Source organism: Amborella trichopoda, chromosome 1, assembly GCF_054954075.1.
Source record: "Amborella trichopoda isolate Santa Cruz 75 chromosome 1, AtrichopodaSantaCruz75HAP2 v2.0, whole genome shotgun sequence".
Taxonomy (NCBI): Eukaryota; Viridiplantae; Streptophyta; class Magnoliopsida; order Amborellales; family Amborellaceae; genus Amborella; species Amborella trichopoda.
In genome coordinates this window covers 1854473-1877487 of record NC_142336.1, presented here as the reverse complement: position 1 = coordinate 1877487, position 23015 = coordinate 1854473, and the positions used below count along the sequence as shown (strand labels likewise).

At 36.7% G+C, this 23015-nt stretch overlaps 1 protein-coding gene across 1 annotated transcript in view; it reads right to left on the bottom strand.

Annotated features, from left to right (window-relative positions):
* The window catches only part of LOC18425232 (proteasome subunit alpha type-7), a 28404-nt gene extending 10866 nt beyond the window's left edge, over positions 1 to 17538 (bottom strand). The window contains exons 1-2 of the mRNA XM_088873730.1: positions 17070 to 17538; positions 13249 to 13452 (exon numbers count right to left, since the gene is read on the bottom strand). Coding sequence (XP_088729856.1) covers positions 13249 to 13421 — 173 coding nt within the window. The 5' untranslated portion in view covers positions 13422 to 13452; positions 17070 to 17538. The remainder of the gene's footprint in view (positions 1 to 13248; positions 13453 to 17069) is intronic.
* Between the last annotated feature and the right edge of the window lie 5477 nt (positions 17539 to 23015).

The following is a 23015-nucleotide window of genomic DNA, read 5'->3' as shown; positions in this document are numbered from 1 at the left end:
ATTACATTTTCAAGCCTAAATACCTTACTAAAATCCTACATCGAAAAACCTAAAACAATTTGAAGTCTATAAAAGAATCCTTGATACTACCTTCTATCGCGTGCGTGGAAAAGGCTGACGGTCTGTCACACGTGGCGACAATTGTACAATAACCGGTTCTTTAGAGAAATTGCTCGACTCGCCCGTTCTGTAACGTCATAAACCGTTTCGTGACATCAAAATCACCAACTCGTAGGGTTCCTTTCTAAACACGAGCGGTTTCCTACGTTAAGCTAGAATCGACACAGGGTGACTGATTCTCGTGTCGAACGCCTGAGTCTGTGCTGACTCGGTGTTTTTTAAACCACTAGTTATAGCTATACATCCAACCCGGATCACTTCTCCTAGAAGAACCAAAAATAGATCTATTCAAATGACAAAGATTTTGTTCCTGTTTTTGTTTTACAAAACTCATATACTACTTAATCTCCTCTCTGATAGCTTCTAGAACATTTTTACAAGGGCAACATCCCCCTTAATACCGGAAAGATGTTTCTTAAACTGGTTTATACCCCCTTTTGTATCTTTTTCACAATCATTGCATCTAATGCAACTTTTGTCATTTGGATTCGAATTATATCCATATTCCCAACCCGAATCTCCATTTCAACTAGATCCTGAAGAAGACATCTCAAAATAAGACAAGCAATCTAAAAAAGAAAATATATATATAAGGACGCAACCTGATAATGTAGAACTACGGATGCCCCTCAAAATCCATCGGAAAAGGTAGTTTTAATGTTGAAAAACCTTTTGATTGATCATCTCGACATCAAGATGTATGAATATAAAAAATAAAAAGATTTTAAGTCTCAGAAATAGTGCATTTTACAACATATTATCTACATGTCCATTTTTCAAGATTTTTGTATGTTTATAGATCTACTTGATTTTAACAATTTTTGAAATTTAAAATTTTATAATTAGATATAAAAATAGATTTTGAGATAATCCTAAAAACATTTTACATCAAAATTATATACCATTATAAAATTTGAAGGTGCACCTTACCTCTACACCTACGAATGCATCTGTATGCCAACTGCACCCATCTAAAAATTAAACTTTTGCACTTACATAGACTGTTTCTTATACTGGCCCTACTCCTTTTTTTTTTGTTCTGGACCACAGCCACACTCATAGACTTTTTATAATCGGGCAAATCTATCAGCCTGGTTTATTTTTTTGAAAACTTCTTGTAAATCTTTGTAATCGGGTGGGTTCTATAAGCCCATTTTTGTACATGGCTGGTTGATTCATTTTTTACAGAGAGATGCCTTGAGGGTGCTCTCGGATCACCTTATCTCAGTAATCTATCTTTTCTCAGTAATACAAAGTTAACTTTCTCAAAAAAATTTAAAGTTTTGCACTTCTTTTGATTGCTCAAACTCCAAATTCCCACCTCTGAGATGTTTTCTGGTGCTAAAACAATAAAAAACATCCTCTGATAGGATTAAAAAATCCAAAACTAAATCTAATCTACTGGGGTGATGTTTGGATCCATTTTCCGTAACTTTGATAAACACTTCGATCGAATAAAAATCACAAAATTTAGGTTTTTTGATATTTCTTTCTCTCTAAAATGGGTTACTGTCGGTTTAGGTTTTAAATTACCCTCCTTAAAAGCCTTTATGTTTCAAAAAAATCTCAACAAAACGAAAACAAGAACTCATTTCTTCTGCCCCTAAGCAGGGCGCAGGCCCTGGGAGCCCACCTAGGCAGGTTTTGTACTGCTCAGGGACTGCCTCCTAGGCATTGGCGCATAGTTTGGCCTCCTAGGCATGGGCGCATAGTTTGGCCGCCTAGGCCTGGGCGGCGCATGGTTTGGCCACCTAGGTCTGGGCAATGCAACCCAGGCCTTCTAGACCGCCTAGGCACTGGGCGGTCAACTTTTTCGAACAATGCATAGCATGCATTTACATTTTTATAACATGGCTAGGCCTCTATACAAGCTGACATGCATACATAAGTCGCAAACAATGCCAATAAAATGGAAGCGATCTGGGAGAACTTGACAAGACAAGGAATAAATGATACCAGATTTCCTTTCTGCTCATCATTTAGAAATGCTCAATAAGAGAACTCCAGAAAATAGTTTAAGAAGTTAAAGCAAGATTGTAACTATCAAGAGCAATCACAATGGGACAGCTTTGCTTTAGGGTTACCATTTTCTAAATAGTTCACTGTGGATTCTACCTTTCCCACACCTTTATCAAATAGTTAATATTTCTGAGAGGAAATCAAAGCCACAAATCAAGTTGCAATCCCAATACCCACTGCACATTCAACAGCTTTGCGCAAGCTAGCTGGCCTCTCAGTGTGTCTCAAGACAAGAACCCTATGAGCAATTATAGGAAAAAGACCTCAAAGAGGTCAGCAATGAAATTTACCTCATTCAACAAAAGAATGATGTCAAGGGCAACATATTGACATTGAAAACCTTAACCGAGAAAGTGACAAAACCGTAACCTCCCCTAATATAAGAACAGCAACTATCTCCAACGGTGATGCCATTTCCAGTACATTCATTAAGCCCTACCAATCCGAAGTACATTAGAGGCAGCCCTTGCAAAAAGGGGCAAGACTTTCAGCTGCTTTTGTCAAGGGAATAACACCCATTCTCCAGACTCCAATGCTGCCACACCCCCCAACCAACCAACCCCCCCCCCCAACCCAACACACAAAAAAAAAAAGAAAAAAAAAATCAATGATGAACAACCAAATGCTCCATGTGCAGCAACCATGCCAACTCCCTAAGCCCTATTCTATTTGATACTGGATGCGGTTTGTATAGAGCCGAGGCTCCAAACAATCAAAGTACAGCACACCTTCAAATAGTATCAAGAAATGTTGTTTCAATATTGGAAATCTTTGTGATAGACTTAAAATATATTTTCACTTTTAATTATAAAATTTAAGTGCTAGTTTGGATGTACCCAAACTTGCAATCCAAAAATCTTGTGAAAGAGATTTGTAACCACAGGATTTCACTAGATTTTTTGATTGAAATAAAAAATTCTGCAGTCTCAAGGCAAAAGTTACCGTAAAAAAAAAAATTCAAGTCAAACTTGATTTTTTTTTTTTTTTTTATGAAAGTGCGACTCTCTCACCCCATGCAAACCCCACCTTGTGACCCAACAACCCACACCGTGAAACCTCAAAAACCCCAAATTTACTCTCTCTCTAACTCATAAACCCTAAATCTCTCTCTCTCTCTATCTCAAAAACCCCAAATCTACTATCTCTCTCTCTAAACTATGTCAACCCGAAGATGAGAGAAGAAGAACAATAATAACAGGAGCTTCGATCTCTTGTTAAAAGGGAGAAGAGAAGAGAGAAGCAAGGAGATCTTTAATTCACCATTAGGGTTTGCTAGCTTGGGTCAAGAGAAGAGGGAAACAAGGAGATCTTTAATTCACCATTACGATTTGTTCCAGTCTTCTGCTCATGCTCATGGATTTGTAGTTGCATCAAGGACAGAGGGAGAAACAAGCAGTAAGGTGAGAGAGAGCGTTAATTGTGTAGTTATCCCTTTCTTGTTGAGGGAGAGAATCGTAGAGAGAAAAATAGACTTTAACACCCAAACGGCTTTATAAGAAAAAAAAAAGGCTCGGTATTTTTGGCAATTGGTATTTGAAAAACTGTATTTTTATTAGATAACAATTTATTTTTATATGACATCCAAACTAGCCCTAAAGCTTTAGAAATAGTGTAGATCGAGCAGATCTATGAAAACATGAAAATCTTGAAAATTGACGGTCCAAAAATGCGTTACAAGATGCACTATTTCCAACTTAAAATCTATTTTTTTTCTCATGTCCATGCATCTTGATGTTGAGATGATCAATTTGAGGATATTTGGTTATCAAAAGACCCTCTTCTAGTTAAATTTTTGAGGTGGGCTCTAATTTGATTGTTTAGAGCCTCAGCTCTATATAAACTTTTTCCTTGGATAAGTGGGTATTTCCAAATTTAACAACCATACCATCATAGGAGAGCTCAGGCCACTAACTTACCACACTAACCAATTATGGATATCATTAGCTTCTCTAAGTACAAGAAGAGAAGAAGACCTAGCAGAGGTACAAAAACATATAATGACATCAAGCAAATCACAAGAGAATGGGAAGTATTGTCAGCCCTAATGAAATTGAGCACAACCTTCCCCAGTCAACGGCCAAGAGAATTGCATCAATAAGATTTCCAGACAGATCAAGAGTGGCATCACCACTGCAGTCAAGTCTCAAATCCCAGCAGGTCTCGTAAATCTTCCACAAAACCCTCAAACCTATCTCTAAAACATGGTCGACCTTTAATGACCAAGGTTCCAAAGGAGCTGCTATCAGAGTCAAATTTAGGGTGTACCAGACAGGAGGATCCAAGCAAACACATGCCTTGCTTCTGGAGTTTAATGTACAGAACTGTCCTCTCTCAGACTCTACGGATACCCAGCCTCGTCTGAACCAAGTCGATAAATCATATCCAGGTACTCCTCAGATAAGCTTTCAAATAGTAGTCAATTTCCTTTAGATATTCACAAGACCTAGCTAATACGCAATAAGACACAAATAAGCCTGAAAGACTTATGGGAATAACCTCCCTACAAAAAACCCATTAATTTTACAACCAAGCATAAACACATTTCAAGATATAGAAGGCACCTGGGCCAAGTTCATCTGAGTGCAGTTAAATCCAAGTTCTTACAAGTCATTTAACGTGGAAACATTATTTTTGAAGACATAGGGACACAATAACTGTCCAAGGCATAGTTGATGACATCTCCCAACCTAGGTGGCGATCCCGCTCTAGAATATTGCTCCCATGTTTCCGGAAAGGAATCTTTAAAGGATCTCGATTTTTAAATTTTGGAATCTCAAACCGCCTGTTAGGGCTCTCGAACACTACTAGGGATCTTGCTCCCTAACTTAAGCCCAAGAAGCTAGCTAGCAATGCAACTATACTTTTAATATAGTTGCATTGCTTGTTGGCTATAAACAGAGAGATCCCTACTTTAAAGAGTATGTATAATTCATGAGCAAGACCCCAAAAGATTGGGATTGAGATCCCAAAAGATCAGGATCGAGATCCCCATAAGATTGGGATCGAGATCCAGATCCCTAAAATTTAGGGATCTCAAGCCCTAACATTTAGGGATCTATGCATTCTACAGACAATGCTACCAACCATTCGCTTCCATTCCCAACAACTATGGTCAAAGAAATGGAACGTAAGCACGTGCTCTTTGGGACTACATTTATGCATTGGAAAACCATCAAAGTTCCTATGGTATACAATTATCGAAGGGGTCCACAGAAGATTGGCTACATGGAAAAGCAACTATTCTCATCTGAGGGTTGCACAACCATGATTATATATATATATATATATATATATATATATATATATATATATATATATATGGGGAATGATTTCATGAAACAGTTGCATAGTAATGTAATGAAACCACAGTTCTAGAAAATCATGTTTATGGTATTTTTATGACCCTAAAATTGCACATACCCTCTATTCATCCCAATAGTTAATTTTCAAAAAAAAAAACTAAAATTCAATTTGTATCCTAGATATGGTTAAAATAAGTCCCTTCCAACAATGAATCTAGACCATCTATTTGGTGAATTTCAAGATCTAGGCCTTCACAAACTCAAAGCCATTTTTTTCTTTCTCAGCATTCTTCATCTAATGATAACAAAGATGTCTAAAAAATTTGAAAAGGGAAAAAATGCTTCTAAGGCCTAGATCTAAGCATCTTAACAAAATGGACGGCTTATGTTAATTGGGCCAAAAAATTACTCTCCAAGGTGTGTTTTCAAATTTTGTTTTTTTGTTACTGTTCATTGTTAATGAAAAGAGTGTATATTTAAAAATTACGGTCAAACAAATGGTAGTAACATAGTTTTTGAAGGTTGTTTCATTATATTACTATACAACTGTTGTAGTTGAATGTAATCATTCTCATATATATATATATATATATATATATATATATATATATATATATATATATATATATATATATATATATATATATAGGAAAACTCTTAAAAACGTGTATAGGCGAAATTAAATAGTGCTTCGCCTCACCACGGACATGCTATGTCCGTTGCGGTTTTGCCTTAAAAACTACCACGGATCTACAAGAACCGTGGCCGTTTCCCGTGTTTTTTTGCATGAAAAAATACCACCACGGACATGCTATATCCGTTGCGGTACCGCAACAGACACAGTAGGTCCGTTGCGGTCTTTTAACCCACGCCATCCAAAACAATCGAATGGCGCCAAATCTATGGGCGAAAACACTGTTCATTTTCACCCACAGGCATTGCGTAGTGTCTTCCATACATATATATATATATATATATATATATATATATATATATATATATATATATATATATAGGGTTATGTTAGAGTGCTCATACTATAAAGCATTTTATAATTGTACTCAACAAATTTTGGACTTACCCTTGTTTTGTATATGGAGTTTTTTTTAATAAAGGTATTTTTGGTCATTAGGAAGGGTGCGACGTCACGTCACCCACATCAAGTGTGACATCACCCTAACTAAAAAAAATTATTGTATTTTAAAAAAATACCCTTACTTAAAAAATACCCTTACTAAAAAACATTGTATTATAAAACAAGGGTATATAAGTGTCCAAAATTTGTTGAGTACAATTACAAAATACTCTAAAGTGTGAGCACCCTAACATAACAGACACACACACACACACACACACACATATATATATATGGATAGCATTTAAAAACACTTATGAGTGAATTTGTACATACTTCACTCATGACTTATCACCAACCAAAGTCTAGACAGCCATGAACATCCAATAGTACTTGAATTTTAATATGGAAAAAGTTTATAAAAGTGTTTACTCCAATCTGCGCTAATCTCTGGGATGAGATCTCCTCAAATCTTAGCAAAAACTGAGTTTTAGGAGTTCCCTTAGCCAGAATTTTGAGGGGCGTGTCTACAAAAAGGTTGCAACCATAAGATGTAGAATTAAGGTGCACTTAAAAAATCTACCGTAAAAGGCTGTTTTTATCATCTCCCCATCGAGATGTATGAATATGGAGGGGGGAGGGGGGGGGACTTCGATTCCCAAAAATAGTGCATCTTGTAACACATTATTTGAACCATCCCTTTTCAAGATTTTCATATGTTTATAGATATACTTGATTAAAACAATTTTTGGAATCTAAAATTTTAGAATTAGAGATAAAAATGGATTCTCGAGCCATCGTACGAATTTTTTACACCAAAATTAGATCTTATGATAAAATTTGGTGGTGCACTTTAGTTTGGTTGTTTAAGGTTGCAACCTTATGCAACCACACCTTTTTAATATTTTTCTACAAATCCGATTTATCTACAATTTGGGGCATATACATCTAACCATGTCACACAAAAATAAAATCTTAAAATCAAATGGCAAAAATACCCCTGAAATATTCATAGGGATTATTTTTTAAAATTGAATTATTTTTTATATTTTACTTAGGTATGCCTCACTAAGACACACAAACCCACAAAATTTGTAAACCATCAGATCATCATGACCGTCTAATGGACTTTAGACAGTGATGAGCCATGAGTGAGACTAGAGAAGTTCACTCATGAGTGTTTTTAAGTATTATATATATATATATATATATATATATATATATATATATATATATAACTTGTATTACAACTATAATTGGTATCATTATAAAAAAATGGCAACCCACAAGTCTAGTTGCTCGATACATGGATACCCAAAAATAGGGACTATATACAGGGTTGTGATGTAGTTCAAAATACTACTCTTGAGTATCTAGATAAAACAGACAAGCTTAAAGTTTACAAGAGAGACCATAGATGGGTAAAATAGTCACTGAGTTTGTCCTTTTGTCTTTTATTTATTTCTTAAGCCATTTTATTCACTTAGGAGCATAAGTAGTAGGTCTTTGGATTCCCTTAAAGCCTTTTATAATGAATGGCCATGATTAGATTAGATGGATGGCCATGATTAAGTCGTGTTTAGGGTTTTCTTATATGAGGGATGTACTCAAGCATAATGAAGCATCTTGTTATCGACTTTATTCAAAACCCTCGAGCAACTAGTGCTCTTTTTATCTTTGTTTTTTGCATCTTTTTCTAATTTTGGATCTTCCCTATCTTGGTCTAAGAAGGGGGGACCTTAAACTTTCCCTTAACCCATCCCAAGCCCAGGTGAAAAGGGTGGGTTGTGTTAAGTCGGCAGCCAACATAAAACTTCGTCAAGACTTCTCAAGAATTATGAATATAAGATGTCTCCTTTAATAGAGCAGAAAGATGGAGCAGGAGTCATGTAACCGAACCCAATTAGTTGAGAAAAAGCTTTAACGATGATGATGATGATGATGTTGGATCTTCCCTATCATCTTCTTTGCTAAACCCTAGCTCCAAGCTACTAGGTTTATGCTAGGTTGGCAATGGACTAGGTGCCCCCCCCGGTTGGCTCAACTCAGAAAAACTAGGGTCTAGACCACAAAATGTGGACCAAGTGCCGGGCCACCAGAGCCAGAGGGCTGGCCAGGGCCAGGACCAGGGTGGGCACTATCCGGCATGACTTGGGCCTATTTTTTCCCTTAGTTTTATTTTATTTTCATTTGACTCTAGTAGGCTCGAACCGGATAAGGCCAAGGTCGGGTCTGGGCAAGGACCCCTTTGGCCCGGTTTGGGCTAGGCTAAGCCAAAGCTGACTCTATAGACAACTGGACCGGGCTTGTGCTCGGGCTTGGGCTTGGGCTTGGGCTTGGGCTTGGGCTTGGGCTAGGGCTATGTCAGCCCACGCCTGGCCTGTCGCTAGCCCTAACTTTAGAATGGATGTCAATATAATAAACAAAAGGGAAATTTATCAAAATACCAATTGGAAATAAACTATCCAACATTTTACCCATTTGCAAACTATTCCAGCTCATAATCATGTGTTTTTCTATGCATATTTTGAAATTAAAGAAAAAGAAATAGGTAGAATGTTAAATAGTTTGTCTCTCATGGGTATTTGGATAAATTTCCCTAAACAAAAAGATGGGATGTACAAGGCGGAAAATAAATTCTCAAGATGCTCTATCATATTTCACTATTCAAGATGCTTATGGCGGTCCAGGAAAAATTGAATTGCATGACGGGGGGAGATTCTTTAGAGAAGATCAAACAAGCATAAATACCATTTCGTTGCATGGCCCTCAGTCGGTCTTATAAGGCTTGCAGGTTGGAGAGGTACAACAAGGCTTAGGCATTTGAACACTGTTAGAGGAACTTGTTGAGCACAAATATGGTTCAAATGGTAAAGGATGTGCCATTAAAACAAATGCCCATGGGAGCAAGGTTTTAGGTCTATGTAAAGGAATTCTCTCCACTCTAGACAAATTTTTGAACTTGGGGTATGTTTTTTTCACGTGAAACAGATTGCTAATGTGAAACTATTTACATATGCAAACAGTTCATACGAAGGAGTTTCTCAAGCCTATTTTATCCCACATTTGGTCAACATGTGCGGAAAACTTTGTGTACTCAATTTCGTATGTCTGACCCTAGCCCCCATAGGGCCAGCCTAAGCCATACAAGCCCGACCCTAGCCCTAGGTAACTATAATAAAAGAAAAACCAAAAGAATAGAATAAGGAAAAGGAGCATGGATGGGCCAAACTTCACCGGCCTATCATGGCCATGGCCTAGGCCCAACTCAGCCCACCCTCTGGCCAAATTTTGTGCTCCAAGCCCTAGCTTTTCAAGGTCGGTCTGGCTCAAGCCTACCGGTTCATTACTAGTTCTAGGGGAGCGTTGAGCGCGGGTTTAGAGATCAGAGAGAGAGAGACATTGTTTGCGTGTTAAGGCCCGGCCCAGCCTAGTTGTCCTGGCATTTAAAAAAAAGGATTTGAGCCAAAAAAATGTGACCCGAGAGCTGGGTCGGGCTGAGCTTAGGCCAGGGTCCCTTCGGCGAAGTGCGGGCCAGCCCTGTAGGGTCATGTTCAGGCAGACCTGTCAAATATTTGAGGGGATATTAATGCTAAAAAGTGGGTCTGCTAGGAATTGGTCTCACAAAAAGTTGCCACACAACTATTATGGTGAGGAGTTGCTTTCATATGGAACATGCTACTCTGTGCTAAAAACTTTTCATATGTGATATGTGTTTGTGTAGTTTGTGCAAACCAAACATGTGTAATGTAGGCTTCATCTGAAAACAGTTACATGGTGGCTGCTTTCACACAAACCAAACACACCCTTCTGCTTTCACACAACCCAAATATACCCTTAATGAGATCCTATGTCAAAAAAGGAAGGCATATTAGATGTTCGAAAGATCTTTTTCTGATTGGGAAGGTCCTTCTAGCAAACTCTTCTCCAAAACTTTTTGCCATCGAAGCAGAACCCAAATCCTATATTACTAATATGTATGAAGGGGCTTACAAGGAATCTCAGAAACCATGAGGCCCAAAACTACTAAAAATCACATCATTTGGAGCCCTCACAGTAAAGGAGTTTTTCACAGTATTTTGGATCCAAACATACAGCAAAACATTGTGTCATGGGCTTTTAAAGGCGCCACCTCATGCCTAAGCCTTTGCTCCGCTTGCCATTCTTGACATGCAGCTTACCATAGAACATGTATCATGTGCCTATGGTACTGTATAATGTATCATGTGCCAAAACCACAAAGAGATGGTTGATCACCTCCTCCTACTCTATGATACTGTAAGGGAGGTTAAGGCACGATTTTTGGAACTCTTTGGGCTCTCTTGGATTACACTGGATACTGTAGATGCCCTATTCAAAGAATGGGCTTTTGAACCCTTTCCTTTAAGATAACAAATTCCATGGAGATTATGCATGGCTGCTATTTGTTGGACTTTGTGAACAGATAGAAACAAAAGGAAATTTGAAAGCAGTACCTCAAACACCTCTAAGATCTTAGAATATACAAAGCTCAAACCATAGCATGGACACTCACCAGAAAGGAATCATGAGGTATCTCAACATCACACCTTACAAACCAGTGGCACTCCCTGATTTGAATTATAAGACAAGACGAACTAGAACAAGCGATTGGGTACCCTCTCAAGATGCTATCACGAGACTTAATTCTGATGGTAGCTCAACAAGAAACCCAGGCCATCCTAGTATTGGTAGGGTATTTTGAAACCATATGGGACAGTCTACAATCACATGCTAAGGGTTACTGAATCGACTGACTCCAATGAAGGTAACATCCTCATATCGCTCTTATCCAAGGGGACAAGAAATCATTGGGGAGGTTAATGTTATCTCATGGCAAGGGAAGAAACACTTATCTTGTTGGGATGGCTCACTACTTTGATGAATAGTTTGACATATGTATAAGCTTACAAGCAACCTTCTAGCATAACTGAAGAGAAGTAAAAGAGGGAATCTATAGGCTAGAAATGTTTCAAACGCATTTTCCCTTATAGTTTCAGTTTTTATTGATCATATTGCTATGAGCTTTGTCTTGACAATGACAACATTTTTGTACATATCGGTTTTTTATTTTGCAATAGAGTTAAACTATCAATCAAAAATATGCAATAGCACTACCTTCTCTCTCGATATCATACAAAACCCACTTTCTCTCACAATCTCCCCTACCTCCTCTCTCTACATCATATAAAACCCCACTTTCTCTTACAATCTCCCCCTACCTTCTCTCTCTATATCATATAAAACCCCACTTTCTCTCACAATCTCACAACTAACAAAGCTTGTGAGAAATTTCCTAACTGCAAATAGTTGTTTTACGTCATTCTAAACAAATCCTTGACCTTTTTTAACTGCCCAAATGCTGATATTGTTATTAGCTGTTATGTATTTTACATGTTTGCATACACCCATAGATTCCTTCAGATATTTACTATCACAATTTAGAATATTGTTGAGATGGTTCACTACTTTGATGAATGTTTTGACAGATCTAGATGCTTACAAGAAACCTTCGAGCGTAACAGGGGAGAAACAAAACAGAGAATCTATAGGCTAGAATTGTTCGCAACGCATTTTCCCCTATAGTTTTGCTTTTTTTTATACATTATGTTGTTCTGATCTTGGTTTTGACAATGGCAACATTTTTGTACATGTCAGTTTTTTATTTTGCAATAGAGTTAAAATATCAATTAAAAATATGCAAGAGCCCTACCTTCTCTATAAATATATCATATAAAACCCCAATTTGTTTCTCAATCTCCCCCTACCTCCTCTCTCTATATCATATAAAACCCCATTTTCTCCCACAATCTCCCCCTACCTTCTCTCTCTATCTCATATAAAACCCCACTATCTCTGATAATCTAACAAATAACAAAGCTCGTGAGAAATTTACTTACTGCACATAGTTGTTTTACGTCATTCTAAACAAATTCTTTACTGTTTTGAACTGGCCACATGCTGATATTGTTACTAGATATCATGCATTTAACATGTTTACGTTCCTTTAGATATTCACTATCACAATTTAGAGAAGCAAGTTGAAGGCTATTTCTTATTCTTTGAAAGTCATGGAAATCATAAATTTACCTCTCCTTGTTGCATTTTAGTAACATCAAACAATTGAACCAATACATTCCTTTATTTCTTTAATGTTGCAAACACCCAGTACACAATATAAAGTAGAATCCCATAGATCTCATCAAATTCCAAAGAAAAAAAAAAAAAAAAGTTCCATAATCTGCAAATCCATCAAAAAAAATAACTTAATTTGATAGTGGAATATAATCTTACACCACAAAAAATATTTAAACATCCTTTATTCATGCATGAAAAATATAATGAATTCCTAAAATTCTTATACAAACACGCATGCACTTCAAAAAGTAAAACTTGAGGAAGAAAATTATTCCCAAGTGAACAATGCAGCACAAAAGAAGAAGGCGACGAAGAAGAAAACCATAATAATAAGAAATAAAAATCAAAGCAATGGAATCCAACAAACAAGTAGAAGTCAATTGATGCATAATAAATTCCTATAAAATGGCTGAAAAAACCCCCAACAATCAAGTAAAAAGCAAGAGAGACGAAAATCATGACAAAGCATGGAGATTCGAAACATGGTGCAATTCAATAGGCAGAAGAAAGAAATAAACTTACACGAGCAAAGAAAAACAGAGAAAACAAGAAAGAAAAAGAGATCAGATAACCTACCGAGAGTCTTGTAGCTTAGCAGTGGACTTTTTCTCAACGCCAAGGACAATGGTGTCGGCGCCCCTAACACCTACCGCAGCATTTCCCTTGCGGACAGCTTCTAGGGCATACTCCACCTGAAACAGATGCCCATCCGGGGAGAATACAGTGATCGCACGATCATATCTAGCCATACTTCCTTCTCCTTTCTCTCTCTGTCACCCTCTGGAGAAATAAAAAGAAAAAAATTCTTAACCCTTAAATTTCTTTTTTCAAGAAATAAGAAAATACCCAATATTATTTTGTAAGGAAAAGTATACAAATAGGCCATTTATCTTTTGTACAAGAAGGTCACAATCATTCTTAACCCTTAAATTTCAAAATAGGTGACTGTAAGAGTGTCGTTGAATAGGCACAAAGTTCCAAAAAAATTCCTAGACTTCATAACTTGCCCCAAACCATCCAATTTGACATCTAATGAGTAGGAATAGGCATGACCTTGTAATAAAAATAAATGATCTCCTTGTAGATAATCTCTATTTTTAAAATGGGTTTGTACGACCATTTATCTTTGTTTCAAAGTCATAATTACTACTAACCATTGTCAAATTGGATGGCTTGAGATATGTTACAAAGTCCAGTGCTTTTTTTAAAACTTCTGTTTTTTTTGGATACTTCAGTGGGAATGACGAGCCCCTAGCCGTTTTTTGAAATCATTAGATATTTTTTAATGCGTTAGATGAGAATGGAAGCCTAAATCTTAGCTAGGGCACAAGTGGTGCTACCACCAACCCAACGCAACCCAATCCCATTCTCACTTTTTTAAAACTCTGAGTCTAATTAATGACACACTTATAGCCAACCATTTTAAAATTTGACGGACCGGATGGGTTGTTACCTACTTGTACTAGAAGTACTAGTGTTATGCACGTGATATGATATACTTATAATTGAATAATTTTTCATTTTGAAATCACATTTTTGAGAAGGCATCATTTGATTATTAAATTGTTTTTAATAGAATCAAAATGATTAATTATATTTTGTTAACTATTTTTGACAAATATTATTAATTGATATAAAATATAAAAATATAAAAGTTCCATTATTTATCACTAGATTTATATATTTATCACATACTATTATAATAGAATAAGTAATATTTAATTGAAATATTGATAATTAATTGATTATATAGTTATCTTTAATAGTTTATTATTATTGATGAGTGATACTACCAATTAATTGAGAAAGGCTTAAATGATGACCAGGATTCGTGTAGCCGACCACAACTGAGTTAGGAAAAAGCTTAAATGATGATGATGATGATTATATAACTATAATAAATTAGAATAAGAAAAACATACTGCACATTTATTACAGCGATAAAAGTCTTTTCCAAAAAAAAGAAACAAACAGGTTATATGTAATTATAGTTTTATCATTAATATCATAACGAAAATTATGTTATACATAAAAAAATTCCATCAAAAATAAATAAAATCCAAAATAACTATTGAATTCATAATTTGATGGGTGAAATTAAATAAAAGAAATAAATAGTAATACTTACATGTGAATTTACAAAAATGAGACTTCAAAAAAAAAAAAAAAGAGTTATACTTGATGTTTCATCTACAAGTCACATTAGCAAATAATAGAAATATCATAATAAATGAAAGAAAAATCCTTAATTTTTTACTATAATAATTCAAAGGAAAGCCCTGAATTTTTATTAAAATTTAATAGCCTAGTATATAGGGATCTGAGCCACCAACCCAATAAAAAAACATATATATTTTTATTTATGTTAATTTATCCCTCTCACTCAAATTATTATTCTCATTTCTATTTTTAATGGGACATATGTGAGTTAAGGAAAGAAATATGTGTTAATCTCACCCCTAAATCTCTGCCCTACTCACTCTTTCCTATCTCCCGCAATCCCTTTTTCCATAAATCTTTCCCTCTCTTATTCTTGAAATTAGGTATTGATCAATATATAAATTCTTATCACTCTTTTGTTTATAATAAGGTTAATGCTTTTTTACTATGCCTCAAAGGATTAATATAGGAAAAATTATAGATACCCCCTAATTTCAACTTTCCGCACATAGATACCCCCTAATTTCAACTTTCCGCACATCCTACCCCTATTATTTTTTGTATTATACCTTGAACCCCAACATTGTTTTTTGCTCAAATAGTCATGAGTTTTAGTAACCAAAATACCCTTTATTCTCTCTCTTCCCCTTATTCGTCTAAAAAATGCACTCTCTCTCTCTACCTTTCTCTCCACCATCTCTCCCATTCTCCCTTTACCCCCCACTCTTTCATTCTCTCTCTATCCATTCTGTCCTCCTCTCCCTACCCACAGTCCCTCCCATTCCCTCTCTACACCAAAGGATACAAGAAAATAAGGTCCGGCAAAATAGGTGCCGGACCACATTTTTTAACCCTACAACTTGCTGCAAATTAACTCAAAATATGAAATACCTAACTAGAGACCGAATCACTTAGCTTTACCTACTAATGTTTGAAAGAAGAAAAACATGAAATACCTCGAGAAAGATGAAGAACACAGATCAGAGCTCAATAGGAAGGATCATAGCTCAAAGAAGAGATAGAGAGAGAAAGATTACGAAGAAAGATTATGAAAATAAGAGTCAATAGCATACCTCAAGATCAATAACACAGAGAGAATAAGAGCTCTTTGCTTCAAGAACTCAAAAACAAACACAAAGATCAATAACACAGAGAATAAGAGCTCTTTGCTTCAAGAGCTCAAGAACAAACACGAGAGATCAATAACACTACACAGAGAGAATAAAGTCAATAGCATACCTCAAGATCAATGACAAGATTAAAAAAAAATCCTTTCTTTTTACAATCTTACACTAGTAAAATCCAAAACTTCACAAATTGTGATTTTCATGGGAATTTCAGGAAAAGGAATGCCTAATGGTAGTTTAGGGAATAGATATCAAGAAAGAATAGACAACAAAAACAGACAACTAAATTCAAGATAAACAGAAGAAGTGTCAGAAAACGAGTCATCATCTGATGCATCGAAATTCAGCACAGAGAAAAATAGAGTAAAATGCATGTTTCCTCTGCATTACAAAACCTAGAGTACATAAAATACCCAAATAGAAGACGAAGAAGAAGAAGACTGAAGAGAGTCAAAAGATAAACCCAAAGTCCAAAACAGGAGAGCTAAACAATACTGCACCATCAATACTAGAACACAATAAACCCCAGAAAAAAGAAGATGGAAATGTAAGAAAGAAAAGCTTTAACCAAGTGAAAACAACTAGAAACCCTAGAAAAAAAAAAAATGGACAAGAAAAACCCAAACCGCCTAAAAAGAAAAACCCAAAACAGTTGCAGATAGATGGAAATAATCAACCAGCTGTTGAGATTATAGGGTACCATTCAATTAGAAGAATAAATGAAAAAAACCGACAAATTGGACGTTGAAAAAGAAAAATATACTCACTAAAAATTCTGCAAATTACAAAATTGATAAAAGGGGTAAAGATGAAAACCAGACTCGAAAACACCAACAATATCTAAATAAGAAAACAAAACGAAATGGATAATCGAGCAAAAAAAAAAAACCCAAAAAAATCACAATACAACAAATCATCCATCTCAAAAAGTAAAAACAAAAAATCTCAACAACCCAAAAACCAAAACAAAACTATTGTAACCCCAAAAACAAAAACCAGAGCTAGAGGGAGAATCAATACTAAATACCGCTTATTGGGTATCAAAATATTAGCAAGAAAAACCCAAATGAACATTTTTCAGAGGAGATTAAGTAATGTAAGAAGAAGTACCCAATAGAGTTGCAGGCAAGCTCGCTCCTAGCTCCTTCCTCCCAACAATAAGGAGATAGACAATATTGAGAGAAACAGGAAGTAGAGAGAGAAACAGGTTGGCAATTTCTGAGGCTGATAACCACAATACACATAGAATCGATTCACAGAGAATCTAGAGAGAGAAAGAGTAAGACGATAGAGAGAGAAAGAGAAGGGTGCTCAGCGGCGAACAAGAGAAAAGAGGGTACGGTTATCGGGAGGAAGTTACGAACAAGTCCCGACCCTTGGGTCCGAACTTTTCTTGCTTCTTCTTGTTTCTTATCAAACACGAAAAGTGAACAGAACCCAGAAGTTCTCAACTTTTCAGGAAGACACTTCCTGTTATCAAAGATGTTATGAAGGTTTCTGTGGAGGCAGAATATATTTGATAACAGAACCAATAAGTTCTCAACTTTTCAGGAAGACACTTCCTGTTATCAAAGACGTTATGAAGGCTTCCGTGAAGGCAGAATATATTTGATTTTTGGACCTACGTGTAGGTAGCTAAGTCACCGTGTCCACTCGTCCGATTCAAGGTAGCATATTGTAAAATCGGTGATTTTTCTCTAGACGCGCTCGATTTACTGTAGCATATTTTTGAGAACCATCGATTCTTTTTTAGACACGTTTTATTAGTTTGTATTAAATTCGAATCGACACGAAATAACCGATTCTCATGTAAACTCAAACGAATCTGTTTCGATTCACCGTTTTTTAAACTACTGCCTTGAAGTAAAGTTGCTCAAAAACCATGAAAGTTTTTTCAGCTGCTTAAGAGATAAGCTTTTCAACTATTATAAGACTTTGTTTATCTTTGCACAAAAATATCATTAACACTTGTAGACGTCAGAATTGAAATCGATTGACCAGTAATCGATTTCGTTTTAATCAAGAAATTTGTAATGGATTTTATAGAGACTCACACACTGGCCATCCGATTTAAATCAAACTGTGGAAATGACCTCCATGCCCAACATAAAATCCGCAACTTCGTTTACTTTTAGAGACATCCCGATGTCTCTTAGTTACTCAATTTTAGATGAAAATACTATGGAGAAATTATCCAATTAAAAAAAAAAAAAAAGTAATCAAAACATTATATACTTTTGCCATTTCATGCTAGGAGCCCATATGATTTTAATCTTCGTAGTGGCTTGTTAATTTCCCCAGCCACTTTGTTGCTCCAAGAAATCACTATATAATCCCATATGTGAGAAATTCAAGATCACTAAGCCATGCAATAACACAAATCCCAATCCCCAAGAACCCAATTCAATTAAAAAAAGGCGTTCAAAAACCCTAAGCATCTAAACGACTCCTAATCCAAAAAGGCCTTCAAAAACCCTCAGCAACTAAACGACTCCTATAAGGCCTGAGCACTGAGGATTAAGAGGAAATAAAACTAAAAACCCCAATAACCCAATTCAGTTCAATAGCTTACTGTTATACTCAATGACTCAAATAAAGAAAGAGAAAAACTCAAATTAAATAAAACACTATTTTATTTGAAAAATGTTAAAATTCTTTTAACTTTTGATGAAAAAAATGAGCATAAAAGAAGAGCGGCTACTCATTACGTGACTATGAGCCACACCTGAAGGTGCACCACTAAATTTTATCATAAATTTGGATCATTAGGTGCAGTTGGCATACGGATGCATCTGTAGCTATAGAGGTAAGGTACACCTTAAAATTTTATCATGGTATATAATTTTGATGTAAAATGTTCTTGGGATTATCTCAAAATCTATTTTTATATCTAATTATAAAATTTTAAATTTCAAAAATAGTTAAAATCAAGTAGATCTATAAACATTTGAAAATCTTGAAAATGGACGGTGTAGACAATATGTTGTAAAATGTAATATTTATTAGACTTAAAATCTTTTTATTTTTCATATTCATACATCTAGATGTCGAGATGATCAATCAAAGGATTTTTCAATGTTAAAACTACCTTTTCCAATGGATTTTGAGGTGCATCCGTAGTTCTACATTATAAGGTTGCATCCTTATATAACTTTTTCCTTATTAATATACCCTATTGCTTTTATAAATCCAATTTATAACCAATATTTATAAATTACTTAGTATTTCATCAAGAGGATGTCCCCATCTAACTTCATATTTGCGTTGAATTACAATATCTCTATATGTAATAAAATGGCCGTTTTGAGGTTAACCCCAAATGTATTTCACTTTCAACCTCATTTACAATGTCAGATTTTCAGGTGTGATCGTATTTTGTAATCAAATATACATTACGTTTGAAGAACATTTGGGCATTCGTATCAACCCAATTAATCCGGATTAATATTATTTTCGTAAAAAAGTATTTCCTTTTCTTTTATGCATTTCCAACAAAATCCTATATTTCACACCACCCACCCTTTTATTTTTTATTTTTTATTTTTTAATGTTAATAATAGAATTCTAGATATTATGTTGGGGCACCTACCTTCTTAGCTAGTAAACATTTAAATAGCAAGTCGTATGACACTTACTCCTAATATTCTAATAAAATATCTTCTTTTTTTTCTTTGGTTACTTTATTAGTGTCTTTCTTTTTGTTATTCTATTAGTGACTCTCTATCACTGCAATTAATTCATGATCAAATAGAGGGTTACATTAATTCTACACAAATTAACTTTATCAAACTGACATTAGCCTATGTAACTTACAATATATCCATTTAGGTATTTACTGTCCCCCGAGCGCATAATATTGTGAAAAAATTAACCTTGGTCATATAGATTTTTAACTTCCTCAACTGCGTCTCTCTCATATGCGCTAAAGTGTGTTTTTGTTGGTCCCTTACCCATTGGTCATATTACTTCGGTATCATCCATAATATTAGGTGTAAGTGCCCATAAAGCATTTTTTTTCCATTGATCAATTAAAAAAAGGGAAAATTTTGTATAAAACTCTAATTCTTTGTATTATTTTATGGTTAAGCCTCATTTTCTTTTTTTCGAGCAGCATTAGTAAATCTTTAAAGATTTCACCGTACCCCATCATCTCTTATTTCCATCTTTTATTGATATTTTACAAGAAAAATTAGCCCCAACAAATATTTTTATGCCATTTCAACTAAAAAACTTTTTTAACCCTGTTTTCATATTTCCATCAATTGAAAAGTTTTTGAGTTGAAATGATATAAAAAAATTTGTTGGGGCTGATTTTATAATCAAACGTCAATAAAAGAGGGAGATAAGAGATGAGGAGTACGGTGAATCAAATTCCTGTGATCTGATTCATTGTTGCAAACTGATTAGCGCAAAGATAATACATCAATTAGCTGAAATATAGATTAATGCTAAAGCTCTAGCAGTACTTCTATTTTAACGAAAGGTGAAAAAGAAAAGAAAAAACATTTAAAAAAAAAAATATTGCATTATCAAAAGTATAACTGCAGTAAAATATTTCACTAACAAATAAGTAATTGGGATTTCCACTCTATATTTTGGGGAAACAATCATAGACTTGCATTTGGGACTTTCCGTTAGGATCTGATTCAAGTTGGAAGTTTTGGTCATTGAAGCAAATAGTTTATTTTCACTCTACATCAAATACAAGGCAACACTATTAATGGGATGGTGGGGCTCCTTTCATGAAAGAAGTTTGGAATCATGGAAAATGTGTAGGACAAGTGAATGATGAGAGCAAGCATGCATAGAAACTGTTGGCTTTCCGAAAGACAGTTGACCTTTAAAAAACTGAAAACTGTCATTTTTCCTTTTTCAGTGGAGCATAAAATCGTTTGCCTTATATATTTACAGTGCATGATATTTATCTAGAATGCCTAAATTTTACCTTTTCTTTTAATAACCATGACTTAAGAACTGAACTTGGAGTTTCTAAAGGGATTCCCGTTTGGGCTTGTGTTTAACTAATATGCAATTTTATTTCTAGGACTGTGACAGTGTTCGCAAAATCGGGCCCTTATTTTTATCAATTGAGTAATTAATGGCATATTGGTTAGTGTATCTAATAATAGAGGACCTCATTGAAAGAGGATAAATATTTTTGAGCCAACTAAATGATTTTATGAACCAATGGCATATTGATTAGTGTGTCTAATAATAGAGGACTTCATTGAAAGAGGATAAATACTTTTGAACCAACTAAATGATTTTATGAACCAATGACATATTGGTTAGTGTGTCTATTAATAGAGGACTTCATTGAAGAGGATAAATATTTTTGAACCAACTAAATGATTTTATGAACCATTTCTTATAAAAAAAGGATGCCGGCAGTGGGATTCGAATCTGTCTTAGGTAAAGCGTACTCATTAGCGCTAACCAGTGTTTTAAAAAACTGTCGAGTCGAACCGGACTCGCCCGGTTCGACTCGAAAACACGCGTGTCCGTGCCGGTTCCAAACGAAAATCGAGAACCGCCCGGTTCCCATCCAGTTCAGCCCGGTTCTAGAGTGGAACCGCCGATTCCCATCCGGTTCAGCCCGGTTCTACAGTGGAACCGCCGGTTCCCATCCGGTTCAGTTCGGTTCTGGAGTGGAACCGCCGGTTCCCGTCCGGTTCAACCCGGTTCTATAGTGGAACCATGACACGCACATGCGAGCGTGCCCCATGCACACTCACACGCGCACACATTTGTCCGAGCTCACGTGCGAGCGTGCCCCACGCACACTCGCACGTGCACAGATGTGTCCGAGCTCACGTGCGAGCATGCCCCACGCCCACTCACACGCGCACACATGTGTCCGAGCGCACGTGCAAGCGTGCCCTATGCACACTCAGTGGGATTCGAATCTGTCTTAGGTAAAGCGTACTCGTTAGCGCTAACCAGTGTTTTAAAAAACTGTCGAGTCGAACCGGACTCGCCCGGTTCGACTCGAAAACGCGCGTGTCCGTGCCGGTTCCAATCGAAAATCGAGAACCGCCCGGTTCCCATCCGGTTCAGCCCGGTTCTAGAGTGGAACCGCTGATTCCCATCCGGTTCAGCCCGGTTCTACAGTGGAACCGCCGGTTCCCATCCGGTTCAGTCCGGTTTTGGAGTGGAACCGCCACAGATGTGTCCGAGCTCATGTGCGAGCATGCCCCACGCACACTCACACGTGCACACATGTGTCCGAGCGCACGTGCAAGCGTGCCCTATGCACACTCAGTGGGATTCGAATCTGTCTTAGGTAAAGCGTACTCGTTAGCGCTAACCAGTGTTTTAAAAAACTGTCGAGTCTAACCGGACTCGCCCGGTTCGACTCGAAAACGCGCGTGTCCGTGCCGGTTCCAATCGAAAATCGAGAACCGCCCGGTTCCCATCCGGTTCAGCCCGGTTCTAGAGTGGAACCGCTGATTCCCATCCGGTTCAGCCCTGTTCTACAGTGGAACCGCCGGTTCCCATCCGGTTCAGTCCGGTTTTGGAGTGGAACCGCCACAGATGTGTCCGAGCTCATGTGCGAGCATGCCCCACGCACACTCACACGCGCACACATGTGTCCGAGCGCACGTGCAAGCGTGCCCTATGCACACTCAGTGGGATTCGAATCTGTCTTAGGTAAAGCGTACTCGTTAGCGCTAACCAGTGTTTTAAAAAACTGTCGAGTCTAACCGGACTCGCCCGGTTCGACTCGAAAACGCGCGTGTCCGTGCCGGTTCCAATCGAAAATCGAGAACCGCCCGGTTCCCATCCGGTTCAGCCCGGTTCTAGAGTGGAACCGCTGATTCCCATCCGGTTCAGCCCGGTTCTACAGTGGAACCGCCGGTTCCCATCCGGTTCAGTCCGGTTTTGGAGTGGAACCGCCACAGATGTGTCCGAGCTCATGTGCGAGCATGCCCCACGCACACTCACACGCGCACACATGTGTCCGAGCGCACGTGCAAGCGTGCCCTATGCACACTCAGTGGGATTCGAATCTGTCTTAGGTAAAGCGTACTCGTTAGCGCTAACCAGTGTTTTAAA